At 37.9% G+C, this 16,248-nt stretch overlaps 2 protein-coding genes across 3 annotated transcripts; one reads left to right on the top strand and one right to left on the bottom strand.

The window, feature by feature from the left end:
* The first annotated feature begins 416 nt into the window (after positions 1-416).
* On the top strand, positions 417-11,421 carry DCL1 (dicer-like 1). Of its 2 annotated transcripts, XM_088491983.1 has the most exons (21): positions 431-923; positions 1,044-2,319; positions 2,431-2,544; positions 3,289-3,499; positions 3,648-4,042; positions 4,122-4,353; positions 4,870-5,042; positions 5,133-5,255; positions 5,354-5,514; positions 6,069-6,302; positions 6,398-6,548; positions 6,631-6,813; positions 7,203-7,364; positions 7,445-7,540; positions 7,641-8,272; positions 8,625-8,725; positions 8,818-9,017; positions 9,099-10,013; positions 10,116-10,280; positions 10,388-10,752; positions 10,854-11,421. In XM_088491983.1, the coding sequence occupies exons 2-21, from the start codon at positions 1,162-1,164 to the stop codon at positions 11,029-11,031; spliced, it is 5,949 nt and encodes a 1,982-aa protein (XP_088348109.1). In that variant the 5' UTR covers positions 431-923; positions 1,044-1,161; the 3' UTR covers positions 11,032-11,421. The 2 variants fall into 2 exon arrangements, with proteins under 2 accessions (XP_020959875.2, XP_088348109.1); XM_021104216.2 differs by having other exon boundaries at positions 417-2,319.
* Positions 11,422-11,968: 547 nt separating this feature from the next.
* LOC107648071 (soluble inorganic pyrophosphatase 1-like) lies at positions 11,969-13,790 on the bottom strand. The gene is made up of 8 exons (XM_016352087.3): positions 13,576-13,790; positions 13,333-13,453; positions 13,203-13,231; positions 13,040-13,105; positions 12,851-12,958; positions 12,649-12,714; positions 12,350-12,552; positions 11,969-12,260 (listed from the first exon to the last, which is right to left on the bottom strand). The coding sequence occupies exons 2-8, from the start codon at positions 13,451-13,453 to the stop codon at positions 12,218-12,220; spliced, it is 636 nt and encodes a 211-aa protein (XP_016207573.1). The 5' UTR covers positions 13,576-13,790; the 3' UTR covers positions 11,969-12,217.
* Between the last annotated feature and the right edge of the window lie 2,458 nt (positions 13,791-16,248).

Here is a 16,248-nt window from a genome sequence, read left to right as displayed (position 1 = left end):
CTCAGATTTTTTGTTTTACATTCTCTTAAATCAATATTAAATTATTCGGAGAATATTGATATATATGCCAATTGTTAAAAGTTAGTAACTAGTAAATAATAATCATTTGACCGAGATGCCATTGATGGACAGTTTTTAAGTCAATTCAACAGAGTCAAGTCTATTATCTTCTGCTGCCAATAATTTTGTCCCATCAAATAATATCTTTTTGCAAATATATTCGATATCTTAAAAATGAGATAAAAAGGGTAGAGAATATCATAAGTTGTTATTATGTTATATCGATACAGATATAGATAGATGATATAATATTAATATTATTTATTTATATTTTGAAGGCATTTGCAGTTTGGGGGATATTGATTCGGGTGGGTAAAACCCGACTCATAATCAGGTCCATAAGTCGTGAAAAAAATATCTAACATTAAAAAAAAAAGAAAAAGAAAAGAAGAAAACATTCTCCTATTTAATTCTATATTTTTTTCCTTAATAAATGCGATGGAATTCTATTGGGTTAATGTTTGTTGTGGCTGTCCTGTGTGTGTTGGGAGTGTTTTCCGCCGAGTCTGAGATTTTGCTCTGTTTCTTCTATCTCTGTCGCTGTGGTTTTTCTTTTATGCCCAAAAACAGATTAAAAAAAAAAGCGGCAACAGTGGAAGAAGAAGAAGCAAAATTCAGAATCCGGTAGCAAAACAGAAACAACTGCAGTAACTGTTAACAAGCTTGAGTTGTGTTATGTGTGTGTTTGTGTTCTAGGTAAAAGAGTTGAGAGTTGAAGTCACTCCCTCGCTCGCACGCGTGGGAGTTGGAGAAGACTGAAGAGGGTTGAATCGGAATTGAAAAGAAAAAAGGAGCACCAGAATAATTTTCTTTGACAGACAGCGGAATCTTACAGAATCACACTACAGGATTTGTGGTTTTTGGTGCACTCACTCACTTTGCTCTTTCTCTTTCTATTTGTTCCTATTTCTTCTGCGTGCTTCGTGCGCTCTATTTAATATCTACTCCAGAGTTCTGAGCTTAACCCTCTTTTGCTTCTGCAGCACCACGCTTCACTTCTCTTCCTCCAAGTTTCGACCTTTTCGTTATCATTCTACCTGTTGAATCCGATTTTTAATTTTTATTTCCTTATCAAATTGAAGTTTTAGTTATTTAGGGGATATGGAGGGTGGGAATAGGGTTCCGGGGTCAGGGGAGGGTGACCCTTCTTACTGGCTGGACGCCTGTGAGGACATATCATGCGATTTCATTGATTTTGATGTGTCTTCAATTGTGTCTGAGCAGCCTGACAACGCTTCCAACCAGGATTTCTTTGGTGGGATTGATCGAATCCTTGATAGCATAAAGAATGGTGGTGGCCTCCCGCTTGATGCCGAATCCAATTCCAATGCTCCTGCTGAACCAGCTGCAGCAGCAGCACCACCACCACCACAACAACCATGGTTGCCTCATGATGCCCCTCCTTCTGCAGCAGCACACTCCAAGCTGCAGCACTCTCTGACTCCACTTCCTGCCTCCAATGGTTCCGCGAAGAATGAATTGGTTGCAGAGAAGCATGGTCGCACGGCAGATGCTTTTCAGCATCCACGGGCTGAAACTAACGGCTGCAATAAGTTGTTGAATGGTAATGATGAAGGGAGAGTTTTGGTTGGTTGTTTTGTGGAAAACGGAGGCCTGAGCAGAGGGCGCGATCAGTTGAGGGAATATGATGTTGATGGTGAAGAGAGATACTGCAAAAGGGCGAGGCTTGGCAACTATAAGAATGACAGACATTATTCTGGTAGAGTTAATTATCAATTCAAGGAGAAAGAGAGATGTTTTAATAGGAAGAGGCCTCGAGATAGTAGAGATGAGATTGATGTTAGGAGGGACAAAGATAGTAGCAGGAAAAAAGAACATTATGGCAATTGTGGCTGGAGAGATGTTAGAGATAGGGATTGGAGGGATAGAGAGCAGAGGGGTTACTGGGAGAGGGATAAATTGGGTTCTAATGACATGGTTTTTCGCATGGGCACTTGGGAAGCCGATAGGGATCGAGAAGAGAAAATGGCTAATGACACAAAACAGGAAAGCAATGGAAAGCTTGACAAGACATCTGAGGAGGCTAAGGAGAGGGTTCCTGAGGAGAAAGCTAGACAGTATCAATTGGATGTTCTTGAGCAGGCAAAGACGAAGAATACTATAGCTTTTCTTGAAACTGGAGCAGGGAAGACCCTCATTGCAGTTCTTCTCATCAAAAGTATACACGAGAGTTTGCAAAAGCAAAATAAGAAAATGCTTGCAGTATTTTTAGTTCCAAAAGTCCCACTTGTTTACCAGGTAATACAATTTTACAATTATATATTTATAAATGCTTCTGCTAAGAGACATTAATGATTTATCCAACGCAATGTAAAGTTGATGTAATTCTAATTCTTTGTCTGAAAACAGCAAGCTGAAGTAATTCGTGAGCGGACTGGCTATCAAGTGGGTCATTACTGTGGAGAAATGGGTCAGGATTTCTGGGATGCTCGAAGGTGGCAGCGTGAATTCGACACTAAACATGTATGCCTTTAAAACCTCTTTTCAAGATGAGTTGGGCTGTGCTTTCTGTTTCTTGATTTATTCTGAGTTTTATTTAAGATGTGTGTTTTCCTAAACATTTGACTTTTGATGTCTGATCATGATTTGTTCTCTTCATAGCTGTTGATACTTATCTAGTCCCTTATAGATATTGGCTACTGATTAAGTATAAAGTTGTTGGTTGTTTCAATTATTGTTGAATATCAGTTTTTCGTTTCTGGCTATGTATGCCTTGTTGTTGAAATGTAAAGAAAAACTTGCATAGATATTATAGTTATAGTCAAGCAGTCTTCATAGTGAATGGGGCATTGTTAGTTCCTACTTTTATAGAATTTTTTGTAACTTAGTATAGTCTGTATAAAGGAAAATTGTATAAATGGTTTGAGGTTTACCTTATTTTTATGTATAAAGTAGAAGTTAGAAGCGATGGTTGATGTTTGGATTTAAATCTAAGCGTAGTTCCATTAGTAGTATAGTGTATTGTGCATTTTTTTGTCAAATCATGTCAGCATGATATTGTTGATGGCTGTTGTTCCTCAACAATATGATTTCCGAATTCGTGGGGTTTTGGTATACCCAGAACTCTCATTCCATAGGTAAAAACTTGGAATTTGTAATCAGAGTGTACCTTTTGAAGTCATTGTAGCTGTTTTCCATAAGGTTCTTAATTTTTTCTTGGCCAGATTGTGATAGCTGAGAATTTTCAACTGTCTGTTCTTGTTTTAGGTCTTAGTCATGACAGCTCAAATTCTTCTGAACATCTTGAGGCATAGCATCATTAAAATGGAAGCAATCAATCTCCTAATTCTTGATGAGTGCCATCATGCTGTTAAGAAACATCCATATTCGCTGGTGATGTCTGAGTTCTACCACACAACTCCTAAAGAGAACAGGCCATCTGTATTTGGAATGACTGCTTCTCCTGTAAACTTGAAGGGTATTTATTCAAATTCTCAACTTAATATTGGATCCTGTACTCTGTTCATAACTTTTTTAAGCCATGGTTTAGGTTTACCCAAGGATTGTTAAGTGTCATATTTTCCTTGTTTTAATTTTAAATCTCTTCATGTTTATCGTATATTCAGGAGTCTCCAGCCAAGTAGATTGTGCAATAAAAATTCGAAATCTTGAGAGCAAGCTGGATTCAATAGTTTGTACCATTAAAGATCGCAAGGAGCTGGAGAGACATGTGCCCATGCCCTCTGAAGTTGTGGTGGAGTATGACAAAGCCGGCAGTTTATGTTATCTACATGAGCAAATAAAGCAGATGGAGGTTGAAGTTGAAGAAGCTGCAAAATCGAGTTCAAGGAGAAGCAAATGGCAGTTTATGGGAGCTAGAGATGCTGGCGCAAAGGAGGAGCTGCGACAAGTATATGGTGTTTCTGAGAGAACAGAAAGTGATGGAGCTGCAAACCTAATTCAGAAGTTGAGAGCTATCAATTATGCACTTGGTGAACTGGGGCAGTGGTGTGCATTTAAGGTATGTACTATTTCATGGAGAATGAGGATGATGAGTATCTTGGCTAACTTTATAATCCCTTTCTCTCTTCTATGTACAGGTTGCACAATCTTTTCTAGCAGCTTTGCAGAATGATGAAAGGGCTAACTACCAACTAGATGTCAAGTTTCAGGAATCTTATCTTAGCAAAGTTGTCTCTCTTCTGAAATGTCAGTTGTCAGAGGGTGCAGTTTCTGACAAACATGCTGAAGTTGATGACTCAAAGCATGAAACAACTTGCAATGGGACTGAACCTGAAGAGATTGAGGAAGGAGAACTTCCAGACAGTCATGGTGAGCCTGGATGATCTCACTTTTTTATTATTAGCAAACCTGGCCCTGACTAATATATCTGATTATTAGCGTTATGTTGTGGTTATCCGAATCTGTATATTATCTGAATAAAATGTAAATTTTAAGTTTGTTCCGGTAACTCTTCAGAGCATGTAGGAATTTGAAGGAGTCAGGTTTTGGGAAAAATATATTTTTTTGCGAAAGGGAAATCACTGTTTCGCAATTCACTTGGGCACATATATTCTGGGTTTGATGGTACAGATTGGTTTTAATGAGACAAAAAGGTGTTACAGCTATGTATTGCTTTGTGCATAAGAGTTTCATATTGTCTAAGCCTAACATATGCACTGAGATTGTGATTTTTGCCATTCCATACCGTGTTCTTTGTCAACATCATGGTCTTTCCTCCAAATGTCTAATTTTTGTCTCCCTTTCTAACGCTATTGAAGTACCAATGGTTGAGAATTGAGATTGAAAGTAGTTTTCCGTTTTATTTATTCTAACATTCTTTTGTAGTTGTCTCTGGTGGGGAGCATGTGGATGTCATAATAGGAGCAGCTGTGGCTGATGGAAAGGTGACCCCCAAGGTGCAGGCACTCATCAAAATACTACTGAAGTATCAGAACACAGAAGACTTCCGTGCAATCATCTTTGTTGAGCGTGTTGTGTCTGCATTAGTTCTACCCAAGGTTATACATATGCATTATTTGCATAGTTCCTTTTGGTTGATTCTGCTGTGTGTTCAAGATCTATAAGCCCACTGTTCACCAATCTTGTAGGTCTTTGCAGAGCTCCCATCTCTTAGTTTTGTGAAATGTGCAAGCTTGATTGGTCACAACAATAGTCAGGAAATGCGGACCTACCAAATGCAGGATACAATTGCCAAGTTCCGTGATGGGAGGGTGAGATCTATTTCTTAGTCACACTTCTCCATTATCAGTTACCTGGGAGGGAAATAATACTTTGGTTCTCCCAATCTAACCTTAGGATTCATTTGTAGGTTACATTGTTAGTTGCTACTAGTGTTGCTGAAGAAGGGCTTGATATCCGGCAATGCAATGTCGTTATTCGCTTTGACCTTGCAAAGACTGTTCTGGCATACATTCAATCTAGGGGTCGTGCTAGAAAGCCTGGGTCTGATTACATCCTGATGGTTGAGAGGTACTGATTATGTCCTTGTTAAGTATTGATATATTCCTTTGTTGATCAAAATGCATTTCTAGGTTGTTGCAATCCTGAGAGGATTTTGATCCTCTGAGAGAACTACTATGTTTGGCCTCTTGCACTGGCAGAACTGGAGTCATATTGTCTTTTCTTTTCTTTTGTTTTTTGGTCTGGGGATCATGGTTGAGGTAATTGTTTGAGATGTAACGGTTTCATGGATGATCATTGAATAAAAAGAATTTCAGGGGAACCTGCCAACCCTACCCTTTTGAAGATCTGCCAGTGCCCATCTGGGTTTATTTTCTTCCTTGAATGATCTGTTCGCTGATTCGCATCTATTTAAGTCAATTACTTGCTTTAATGGAATTGAAGTGTTTTTTTTTTTTTTGGGTGAAAGCATCAAAATCCCTCCTTCAATGTATCTTAATCAGCATTGTTTGACTGCTTTACTTTTCATAGCATGGTTTTGCATTATAATGGATGCTAAGTAACCAAAATATCTTACTACCATATGTGTGTCATTCTGTTTTTGTGATTTGCGTTGTATACAGGGGAAATTTGTCACATGAAGCATTCCTTAGGAATGCAAGAAACAGCGAGGAGACCTTACGCAAAGAAGCAATAGAGAGAACAGACCTTAGTCATCTGAAAGACACTTCAAGATTGATTTCAGTAGATACCCGACCGGGAACAGTTTACCAGGTCAAGTCAACCGGGGCAGTTGTGAGCTTAAATTCTGCTGTAGGTCTTATCCACTTCTACTGTTCCCAACTACCAAGCGACAGGTGCTACATTTTTGCTCGAGAGTATAGCTTCATTTGCAGTTTCTTTATTCTTGTCCTTTCAATTATAACTTGGGTTCTTTCCATCTGTTATCCAGGTATTCAATTCTTCGCCCTGAGTTTATCATGGAGAAGCATGAAAAACCAGGATGTCCCACTGAATATTCTTGCAAGCTTCAACTACCTTGTAATGCACCATTTGAAAATCTTGAGGGTCCTATCTGCAGTTCAATGCGTCTGGCACAACAGGCATGCAATCATTATTATAGATTTGATTAACTATGAGCATCTTCAGACAAGAAGCATTGCTTAATTAATTGTTGTTTTGTAGGCTGTTTGTCTGGCTGCTTGCAAGAAATTGCATGAGATGGGAGCATTCACTGACATGCTATTGCCGGACAAAGGAAGTGGGGGAGAAAGAGAAAAGGCTGAGCAAAATGATGAAGGGGATCCACTTCCAGGGACTGCTAGACACAGGGAGTTCTATCCTGAAGGTGTGGCTGACACACTGAAGGTTGGTTCATTCTCTAAGCCATATGGTCTAAGTTTCTGAGTGGGTTTTGGACTTTTGGTATATAGCTGGCATGAAAATACTGCCATTTTTGGTCTGCTAAGAAAGCATAGGTATCAATGCTCTGATCTTGAAGATTCTGGAGATAGATTATTGATGGAGTAGAGAGGACAAAAATTAGACTTGTGCAATCTTTAACATTTTTACATCTAAAAAACAACACCTATACTTCTATGGGAATAAAAATAGACCAAAAGATCAAGTATAAATGTACTATAAAGTACATAAGCTTTCTCTTATGCCTCTAGTTAAAAGTAGGTTTTGTTCTTATCTTGGGTTTATTCACCTGCCCTAAAATATCCATTATTGCTTAGTGTTATCTTCGATTTCAGGGAGAATGGATCTTATCTGGAAAAGATGCTTACAACAATTCCAAATTGTTTCATCTTTATATGTATTCCGTGGAGTGCGAAAATGTAGGAATTTCAAAGGATCCGTTCTTAACTCAAGTTTCAGATTTTGCAGTACTTTTTGGCAATGAGCTGGATGCAGAGGTAGTAATTTCTGTTTGTGCTACTGCTTCTAGTTTATAGTTGACTATTCATTTGCTCCCCCTGATTATTTCTCTTTGTAGGTGTTATCGATGTCAATGGATCTATTTATCGCTCGAACTGTGACTACAAAGGCATCTCTTGTCTTTAGAGGGTCAATAGATATCAGTGAGAGTCAGGTTTACTAATTAACTATTATCTATATTTATTTCAGATGTTTGTAACTGAAAAAAAAAAAAAGTTCCTGATGCTGGAATGATACGTATATTTGACATGCAGTTGGCGACCTTGAAAAGCTTTCATGTAAGGTTAATGAGCATTGTCTTGGATGTGGATGTTGAACCTTCTACCACTCCTTGGGATCCCGCAAAAGCATATTTATTTGTCCCAATGATTAGCGATAAGTCTGTAGATCCTGTGAAACAAATTGATTGGTTTCTGGTCGAGACAATAATTGGATCGGATGCATGGAAAAATCCCCTCCAGAAGGCTCGGCCAGATGTTTACCTTGGTACTAATGAGAGAACTTTAGGTGGAGACAGAAGGGAGTATGGATTTGGAAAATTGCGTCATGGCATGGTGTTTGGGCAAAAAGCACATCCAACCTATGGAATCAGAGGAGCTGTAGCCCAGTTTGATGTGGTAAAAGCTTCAGGATTGGTTCCTAACAGAGATGCCATGCAAACACAAAAACATATCAGTTTGACGACCAAAGGAAAATTGATGATGGCGGATACTTGTACTAACGCAGAGGATCTGGTTGGGAAAATTGTAACTGCTGCACACTCTGGGAAGAGGTTTTATGTTGATTCAATACGTTATGATATGTCTGCAGAGAACTCTTTCCCTAGGAAAGAAGGTTATCTTGGTCCTCTCGAGTACAGTTCATATGCTGATTATTACAAGCAAAAGTATGATGAGCATTCTCTTTTAGTTTATAATATTTTCTAAGATGTTTACCATTTTGATTTGAAGATACTTTTTCCGTCAAAACAAGCCTCCCACTTCACCATCTTTTAACCTTTTCTTTTGATAACTTGATTGCCAATGTGCACCACGAATGTTGTCTGGGAAGAGCAAGGAGCTAATCTTGATCTGTGAAGGAAACTTCTATTGCCACCTTTAAAATGTGAGGGACTTACCAACAATATCCCACGGAAGGTGCCAATAGTTTGTTGATCCTTCCAGATCAGAGAAACTTTGTCTCCTCCTGTACAACAGAGGGTGCATGTGGCTACTTGTTATTTTGTTGATTTATTGTAGGTATGGGGTTGATTTGATTTACAAGCAACAACCGCTTATAAGAGGGCGTGGTGTGTCATACTGTAAGAATCTTCTTTCCCCTCGATTCGAACACAGTGAAGGTGCGTTTTGATGATTTCTATCCTCAAATTATTTTGTTCTTCAAATTTATAGATTTTTCATCGATTGGAAATGTCACATGTCATTATTGTAGCACATGAAGGAGAATCTGAAGAATCTCATGACAAAACATATTACGTGTTCCTTCCTCCTGAACTATGCCTAGTACACCCTCTTCCTGGATCACTTGTTCGGGGTGCCCAGAGATTGCCTTCAATCATGAGGAGGGTTGAAAGTATGCTACTTGCAGTTCAGCTTAGGAATATGATAAATTATCCTGTGCAGGCTTTGAAGGTATCTTCTCAGCTCAAGATAGTTAGCTTTTAGTGCTAGATTTTGTTGTTAACCCCATGTGTTCTACTTCTACATGAACAGATCTTGGAGGCCTTGACTGCTGCATCTTGTCAGGAGACATTCTGCTATGAAAGGGCAGAGCTTCTTGGAGATGCTTACCTGAAATGGGTCGTTAGTCGATTTCTTTTCCTAAAATACCCGCAGAAACATGAGGGCCAACTTACTAGGATGAGGCAACAAATGGTCAGCAACATGGTTTTATATCAGTATGCATTAAGTAAAGGCCTTCAATCATATATTCAAGCAGATCGCTTTGCCCCATCAAGATGGGCGGCTCCTGGGGTACTGCCTGTCTTCGATGAGGATACCAAGGATGGAGAGTCAACTTTATTTGACCAGGATACATCCATTTCTAACACTGAGAGAATGGATTGTCACACTGATGAATATGAAGATGAGCTGGAAGATGGTGAGCTTGAGAGTGATTCAAGTTCTTACAGGGTACTGTCCAGCAAGACACTTGCTGATGTTGTGGAAGCACTCATTGGTGTATATTATGTCCAAGGAGGTAAGAGTGCCGCTAACCACCTTATGAACTGGATTGGCATTCAGATAGAGTTTGATCCTGATGAGATGGACTGTGCAAGAAAGCCTTTCAATGTTCCAGAGAGCATACTTAGGAGTGTTGATTTTGATGCTTTAGAAGGTGCTTTGAATATGAAGTTTAAAGACAGGGGGCTTCTGGTAGAAGCCATTACTCATGCGTCCAGACCATCATCAGGAGTATCCTGTTATCAGCGGTTGGAATTTGTTGGTGATGCAGTTTTGGACCATCTTATTACCAGGCATTTGTTTTTCACTTACACAAATTTGCCACCGGGACGATTGACTGACCTTCGGGCTGCTGCTGTAAATAATGAAAATTTTGCTCGTGTTGCAGTTAAACACAATCTTCATGTGCATCTCCGACATGGGTCTAGTGCCTTAGAAAAGCAGGTCTTCTTTCTGAGGCCTTTCAGATTATTGCTTGTAGACAGATCTTATAACCTGTGCCTATTCTCCCAATCTCTGCTGACGACGTAATTTTGTTGTGTGCAGATCAAAGAATTTGTCAAGGAAGTTCAGGATGAATTGTCAAAGCCGGGATTTAACTCCTTTGGCCTGGGAGACTGCAAAGCTCCCAAGGTCCTTGGTGACATTGTTGAATCTATTGCTGGCTCCATTTTTCTTGATAGTGGAAGGGATACTACTATCGTTTGGAAGGTTGGCATCCACCTTTCAAACCTACATGGCTTGGCAATTTTTTCCCCATGTTTTGCCAAAATGGAAGTATAAAAATAAAAATTGATGGAGTTTTCTGATCTTCCCAGGTTTTTCAGCCTCTATTGCATCCCATGGTTACACCAGAGACTCTGCCAATGCATCCTGTGCGTGAGCTGCAAGAGCGATGCCAGCAGCAGGCCGAAGGCTTAGAATACAGAGCAAGTCGTGTTGGCAATCTGGCCACTGTTGAAGTATTCATTGATGGCGTGCAAGTTGGGGCCGCTCAAAATCCACAAAAGAAAATGGCTCAGAAATTAGCTGCCAGAAATGCCCTAGCTGCTTTGAAAGAAAAGGAGGTGGCAAAGAATCAGAAGAATGATGAAAATGGGAAAAAGAATGGAAACCAAACATTTACCAGACAAACATTAAACGATATTTGTTTGCGAAGAAATTGGCCTATGCCATTCTATCGGTATGTTAGTTACTTATGTTTTTTTGTGTTGTATGGATCCCAACAAGAGCCAACTCTGGAACTTTGATAATAGGATAACTTTTTTCACTTAAAACATGCAGATGTGTGAATGAGGGCGGTCCAGCACATGCGAAGCGTTTCACATTTGCGGTGCGCGTCAATACTACTGATAGAGGATGGACAGATGAATGTGTTGGAGAGCCAATGCCCAGTGTCAAGAAGGCCAAAGACTCTGCTGCTGTTCTTCTCTTAGAACTACTAAATAAATTATACTCATGAAAGATGGAGTGAGTGGTTATTCTCATTCTATTTTTTCTAAACATTCAACAATTCTTATATACCATGTTTCAGTGAATACTTGAATAAATAAACAGCAGCAAAATCTCTGATTCCGCTGATAAAAGTACACAAGAGATGATAGTATGTATGACCCTCAAGTCCTCAACTCTTCTAAGTTATGATTAATGTTTATGAGCACTTACCAAGGCCAGTCTTTCCAGCAGAGGATGGGAAACAGCCAACTTTGTAGTCTTTGATTGTTTTTTAGAGCTCATATTATAGGTAACCTGTTGACACTGTCACTGAAAATGATAGTATTATTTATACTTCTATCAACTAAATTGCCCACATCTTAATCCAATAACAAATTGTTAGTGATATTTGTACAAACTTATACATGCTCACTCCTGAAACACTTCATGCAAATTTTGGATGACACTTACTATGCGTTTGGATGGGAGTAAAACACAGGTGAAAATTTTATAGAAGAGCTTTATGTGTGTTCACTTTATGATTGTAACAGTTATAGCTTATTCTGAATGATGCATATTGTGCACATACCAGCTCTTATGGTTTTGCTTAAATTACTTCCGCCTCCACTCAGTTGTATGTTTGGATGGAGGACATTGGAGGAACTTAGAATGGGTGATAAATTTATATTTGTTTCAATGAATTGAATAAAATACTTATTGTTGAGCATTTTCAACTCATAAGAAAATATTTACCTAAACTGAAAAATTGGAAGTGCTGCAATTCCTTTTGCCAAGTGTATTTATTAAAATTTAGCCACAATATATTTATATATATTTATATGTCAATTTATATATTTTTCATGTGTATTTTATATTTTAACAAATATTTTATATAGATGGTTGATCGGTGGTTAATTTTTAATATACACATAATATAATTCTATTTCTAAGTTGGAGCCAAAATAGAGAGAAAAATCATATGAAGTTATTCATTTGGAAAGTGTAAAATATAGTTATACATTTCCAATGTAAGGATTCTACCAGAAGCATTACACATTAAGGATGTCTTAATATACCGAAACAAGTGGTATAGTATCCACTAAATACAAAAAAGTATAAAAGGTGTAGAGATACGAAAAAATCAAAACATAGTAGAAAAGTGCGGCTTATTTCTGATGGATGGATGGAATTCCATTGGAAAACAGCATTCTTGCCTATCGCCCCAGGGATTGCATAATATACTCTCCATAAAGGTCCCTGCATTTCATGCAAATGCAATTCAGATATACACATAGCTAACAAGATCTGATTATGATTATGATAGATGAAGAAAGAGAAATACAAACATTGAGGACTGGACGGCTTCAAAAGCAGTGGCTGCAGGCAAGAACTCATTGACAGCAACCTCCTTGTTCTCATTCTTCTTGTAATCTTCAAAGAAGCGTTTGATCTCAGTGAGACGATGAGGCGGAAGTTCTTTGAAGTCAGTGTAGTGCTTATACTCTGGATCATCTGCGCATACTGCAATTATCTTGTCATCCTTCTCTCCCTACACATTCATTTTCAATTTTCTCATCAATAAATGCCATTCTTTATTCTATTCCACCTGAAAATAACATACATAAATAGGTAGGTAGGTAGGTACCTGGTCGATCATAGGCATCAGTCCAATGGCCCTGGCTCTCAGGAAACAACCAGGAAGAACTGGCTCCTATATGCATTCATTCATTCACAAATCACTCAATTCATTAAGTCACTCTTGATTTGAGGTCAATTTTAGTGTTGTGATTATTAACTCATGTAATAAAAAACTTGGTCCTAAAAAGAACGAAGTAACATTCGTTTACCTGCATGAGGACCAAGACATCAAGGGGATCATTGTCATCACAGAGTGTGCGAGGAATGAAACCATAGTTATGAGGATACACAACCGATGAATACAAAATCCGATCAACCTGACCATTATTCATTTACACAATTAATTAATTAAATAACAAGAATATCAAAGAAAAGAAATTCTCTTTCAGAGTTCACACCTTAATCATTCCGGTCTTTTTATCCAGTTCATACTTCACCTTGCTTCCCTTGGTGATTTCCACAACCTGCACAAAAAGAAAAAAACAACCATCAATCGAAAAAGAAACTCGCTGCATTGGGAGAAGACAAAGCTATTGCAGACACAAGAAGGTAAAAACTTACACAGTTGAAAATTTTGGGAGCATCAGGTCCTGCATATAGAAAAATGAAGAAGAAAATGATTTTAACCTTGCAGTGTACGTAAATTGAATGGCAACATATCAAGAAAAAAAAAAGTTTAATTTGCAGTTACCAATATCAAGATCATGCCAAGGATGTGCAGCTACTGATCTCCTTGACAGTGATGAAAGGATCCTTTCATTCAACTTTGGTGCCTGGCGGTTATCTTTGGATTCTTCATCCTTTTTACTCATCTTTCAACAATGACCAAACAAAAATAAAAAACCATGTATATGTATATGTGGATGACAATGCATGCATGGTATTTGATGTAATGCAGAAAACAAATAATAATGGAAACAAAACACGTAGGTACCTTATTAGGTTGACGATGATATTATGAAGGAATTGAAGAGATTAAAGAGTTGAAGAAGAAGAATAAGAAGAAGAAGAAGAAGAGAGATCAGATCCAAGCAAATATGAAGGACGATGTATTTATATAGGGAGGTGAAGAGAAGGAGGAAGAAGTGGTCAATGCCATGAGAGCATACCTCGCCTCTTTCATGACGAGACATGTAAGCTCACCACAACACTTGTTTTGTAGAATTTTCAAACTTGCTTATTTACGTCCATACCTTTTCCTTTTTTTTTTTTTTTTACTATAATAACCCTCATTTGTTACATTTGTATTAGTAAAATAAATTTTTTTTATATCCATGTACCATTCTTTTTGAAACTTATTACTAAAATATTATTTTTTTTATTAAAACTAATTGCTAGATAATATTATATGCATCACCAGCAAATATTGTTATTTTGGATAAGTATTTAAATATAAAAAAATTGCACATATATGTAAATATTACATATATAAAATATATAATTTGTACTTATATTTATCCAAATTTTCACATTAAAATCAACACAATTTATACCTATATTTATCAAAATTTATAAACAAAAATATGTAAAATTTAATTTGTTAAAGATAATTTGATATTTGTACTAGTTAAATATTGACCAAAATTAATAAAAAATACTGGCCTCCAAGAATTTTATTACTCTAAACAATCATAACTAAAAAGCTTCTTTACTTACATAAAATAAATACCTTCTAAAATTACTTGATTCTCCTAAAGCAATTTTTGAAACATGAATCCCCTATTCCTAATAATATATAAATCGTCTATAGGCCTTGTGGTTTATATAATAGATTAACTACCACATCCTAGGACGATTTACGCATGAATAGCTTCTCGTTCCAGGGTGACCAGCTTTACCAGTTGTGTATAAATCGTCCCAAGGTAAGAGGATTTACGTGTTTTGAGGCAAAAGCATAGGGGTTGACACGATTTATGTGCAATAGCTAACCCTCATCACCCAACCACAATTTATGTTCAAAACGCACACCTTCAACACCCAGCCACAATTTACCCTCAACTTAGAAGCTGAAGACGTTGCAGCGATTAACGTTGCACACGAAGAACCTCCATTTTTACTGTATTGAAGCTTTCAAAGACAAGATTGGGGTGGAAGAGAGCCCGCAGTGGTGGGAGAAGGGGCAGTGAGTGGCAGCATGCAGCATACATTGGCGAGGTTGCGGCGGCGGTTGGCATTGAGCAATCACTGTGCGGCGGAGTGTGGCATAGAGCGGCAGAGTGGGAAGAATCAACCCTGAGGCAAGGATGGCCGCCAATCAGGAATATATGTACTGCTTGAATGGTATTGCGCATGTTGCCGGATTTATCGATGAAGAGGTTAGTTATCAGAATCCGTATTTAGTTGATGCCATTGATCTGTTGATGACATTTATATCCTGATGAATTTAATCTAATTTCAATATGAATATCTAATGAGATCGTGGCTGGTTTAAAGGTCGATAGATGTGATTGACTGTTAGAATATTTGTGATTATGAAATTTAGGGTTTTATTGTTTAGTGAATTTTCAGGTTTTTGGATGATTGTAAAGGATGTTAGACCTAGGTGAATCTAGAGACTTAAAGTCAAAAATTTTGTTTATAATGTATCTATGCTTGTGACGTTAGATTTGTGATATTATAATGGATACTTATAACCTGGCCTGTTTTACGTCACTAGCTTATTCCATATTCTTTTTTTTTTTACTTTGAATTATATTTTTTTTGTGTATAATGACCTTGTAAATTGTGGCTTTAATATTTCTGTTTTATCAGCCAACTTGATATATTAGGAGTGTCCGTAGGCAATAGAAGATGATAATGCATGATCGTGTAATGTCCTATTTAAATCGTGCCAGTTTACTATATGTTACAAGACTGAATGATTATTGGTTTAAACTTGATGAGCCACTGATCAGTGCATTTGTGGAGCAATGGCGTCTTGAGACCCCATACGTTTCATATGCCGTTTGGAGAGTGCACGATAACTCTACAGGATGTGGCATACCAATTTGGTCTCCTTATTGATGGACATGCAGTTAGTGGATGTCTTAGCGACTTCGAGTAGTTGATGGAGGGGGAGAAGCCTGCTTGGGTGTGGTTTGGAGAATTGTTCGGTGAATTTCCACCAGATGATTTTATCGATGAGTTTACAGTTTCTTTTTCATGGTTCCAGAACAAGTTCAAAGTCTTTCTCACTAATGCATCGGAGGTAATGGTACAGATTTACGTGCGTAGTTATGTTATGATGTTATTGTCCACGATGCTTTTCGGGAGCAAGTTTGGTGCTAGGGTTCATTTACAGTGGCTTTCGTATGTTGCGGACCTCGACAGGCTTGACAAGTATAGCTAGAGTTCGGCTACTTTGTCTTGGTTGTACAGGTGTCTTTGCAGAGTAGCTAACCGGAATGTTAAAAACCTAGCTGGACCACTGACATTGCTGGAATCTTGGATTTTTTTAGCATTTTCCCACGTTCAGGACCAGAGGATTTGACACCATACTATAGCTGCTTGCATCGAGGTGAGTACTTTTTATGGATGATGTTTACAGTGTAGTAGTCATAAACCTTATTTCTAAGTTTAATGCTTATCATTATAAATCTTCTAGGTGAGGTAGGTACCTACCATCGTC

Source organism: Arachis ipaensis, chromosome B6 (assembly GCF_059453495.1).
Source record: "Arachis ipaensis isolate K30076 ecotype BB chromosome B6, ASM5945349v1, whole genome shotgun sequence".
NCBI classification, from domain to species: Eukaryota; Viridiplantae; Streptophyta; class Magnoliopsida; order Fabales; family Fabaceae; genus Arachis; species Arachis ipaensis.
This window is presented reverse-complemented; position numbering and strand designations above follow the sequence as displayed.

What these genes read in the sequence shown, in the direction of transcription:
- DCL1 (XM_021104216.2), top strand. Translation starts at nt 1,162, where the DNA reads ATGGAGGGTGGGAATAGGGTTCCGGGGTCAGGGGAGGGTGACCCTTCT. An exon ending in TACATCCTGATGGTTGAGAG is followed by an intron (nt 5,515 to 6,068) that starts GTACTGATTATG and finishes CGTTGTATACAG; the next exon opens with GGGAAATTTGTCACATGAAG. An exon ending in TCCCAACTACCAAGCGACAG is followed by an intron (nt 6,303 to 6,397) that starts GTGCTACATTTT and finishes TCTGTTATCCAG; the next exon opens with GTATTCAATTCTTCGCCCTG.
- LOC107648071 (XM_016352087.3), bottom strand. Translation starts at nt 13,453, where the DNA reads ATGAGTAAAAAGGATGAAGAATCCAAAGATAACCGCCAGGCACCAAAG. An exon ending in ATGTCTTGGTCCTCATGCAG is followed by an intron (nt 12,715 to 12,850) that starts GTAAACGAATGT and finishes GAATGCATATAG; the next exon opens with GAGCCAGTTCTTCCTGGTTG. An exon ending in TGATGCCTATGATCGACCAG is followed by an intron (nt 12,553 to 12,648) that starts GTACCTACCTAC and finishes ATGAATGTGTAG; the next exon opens with GGAGAGAAGGATGACAAGAT.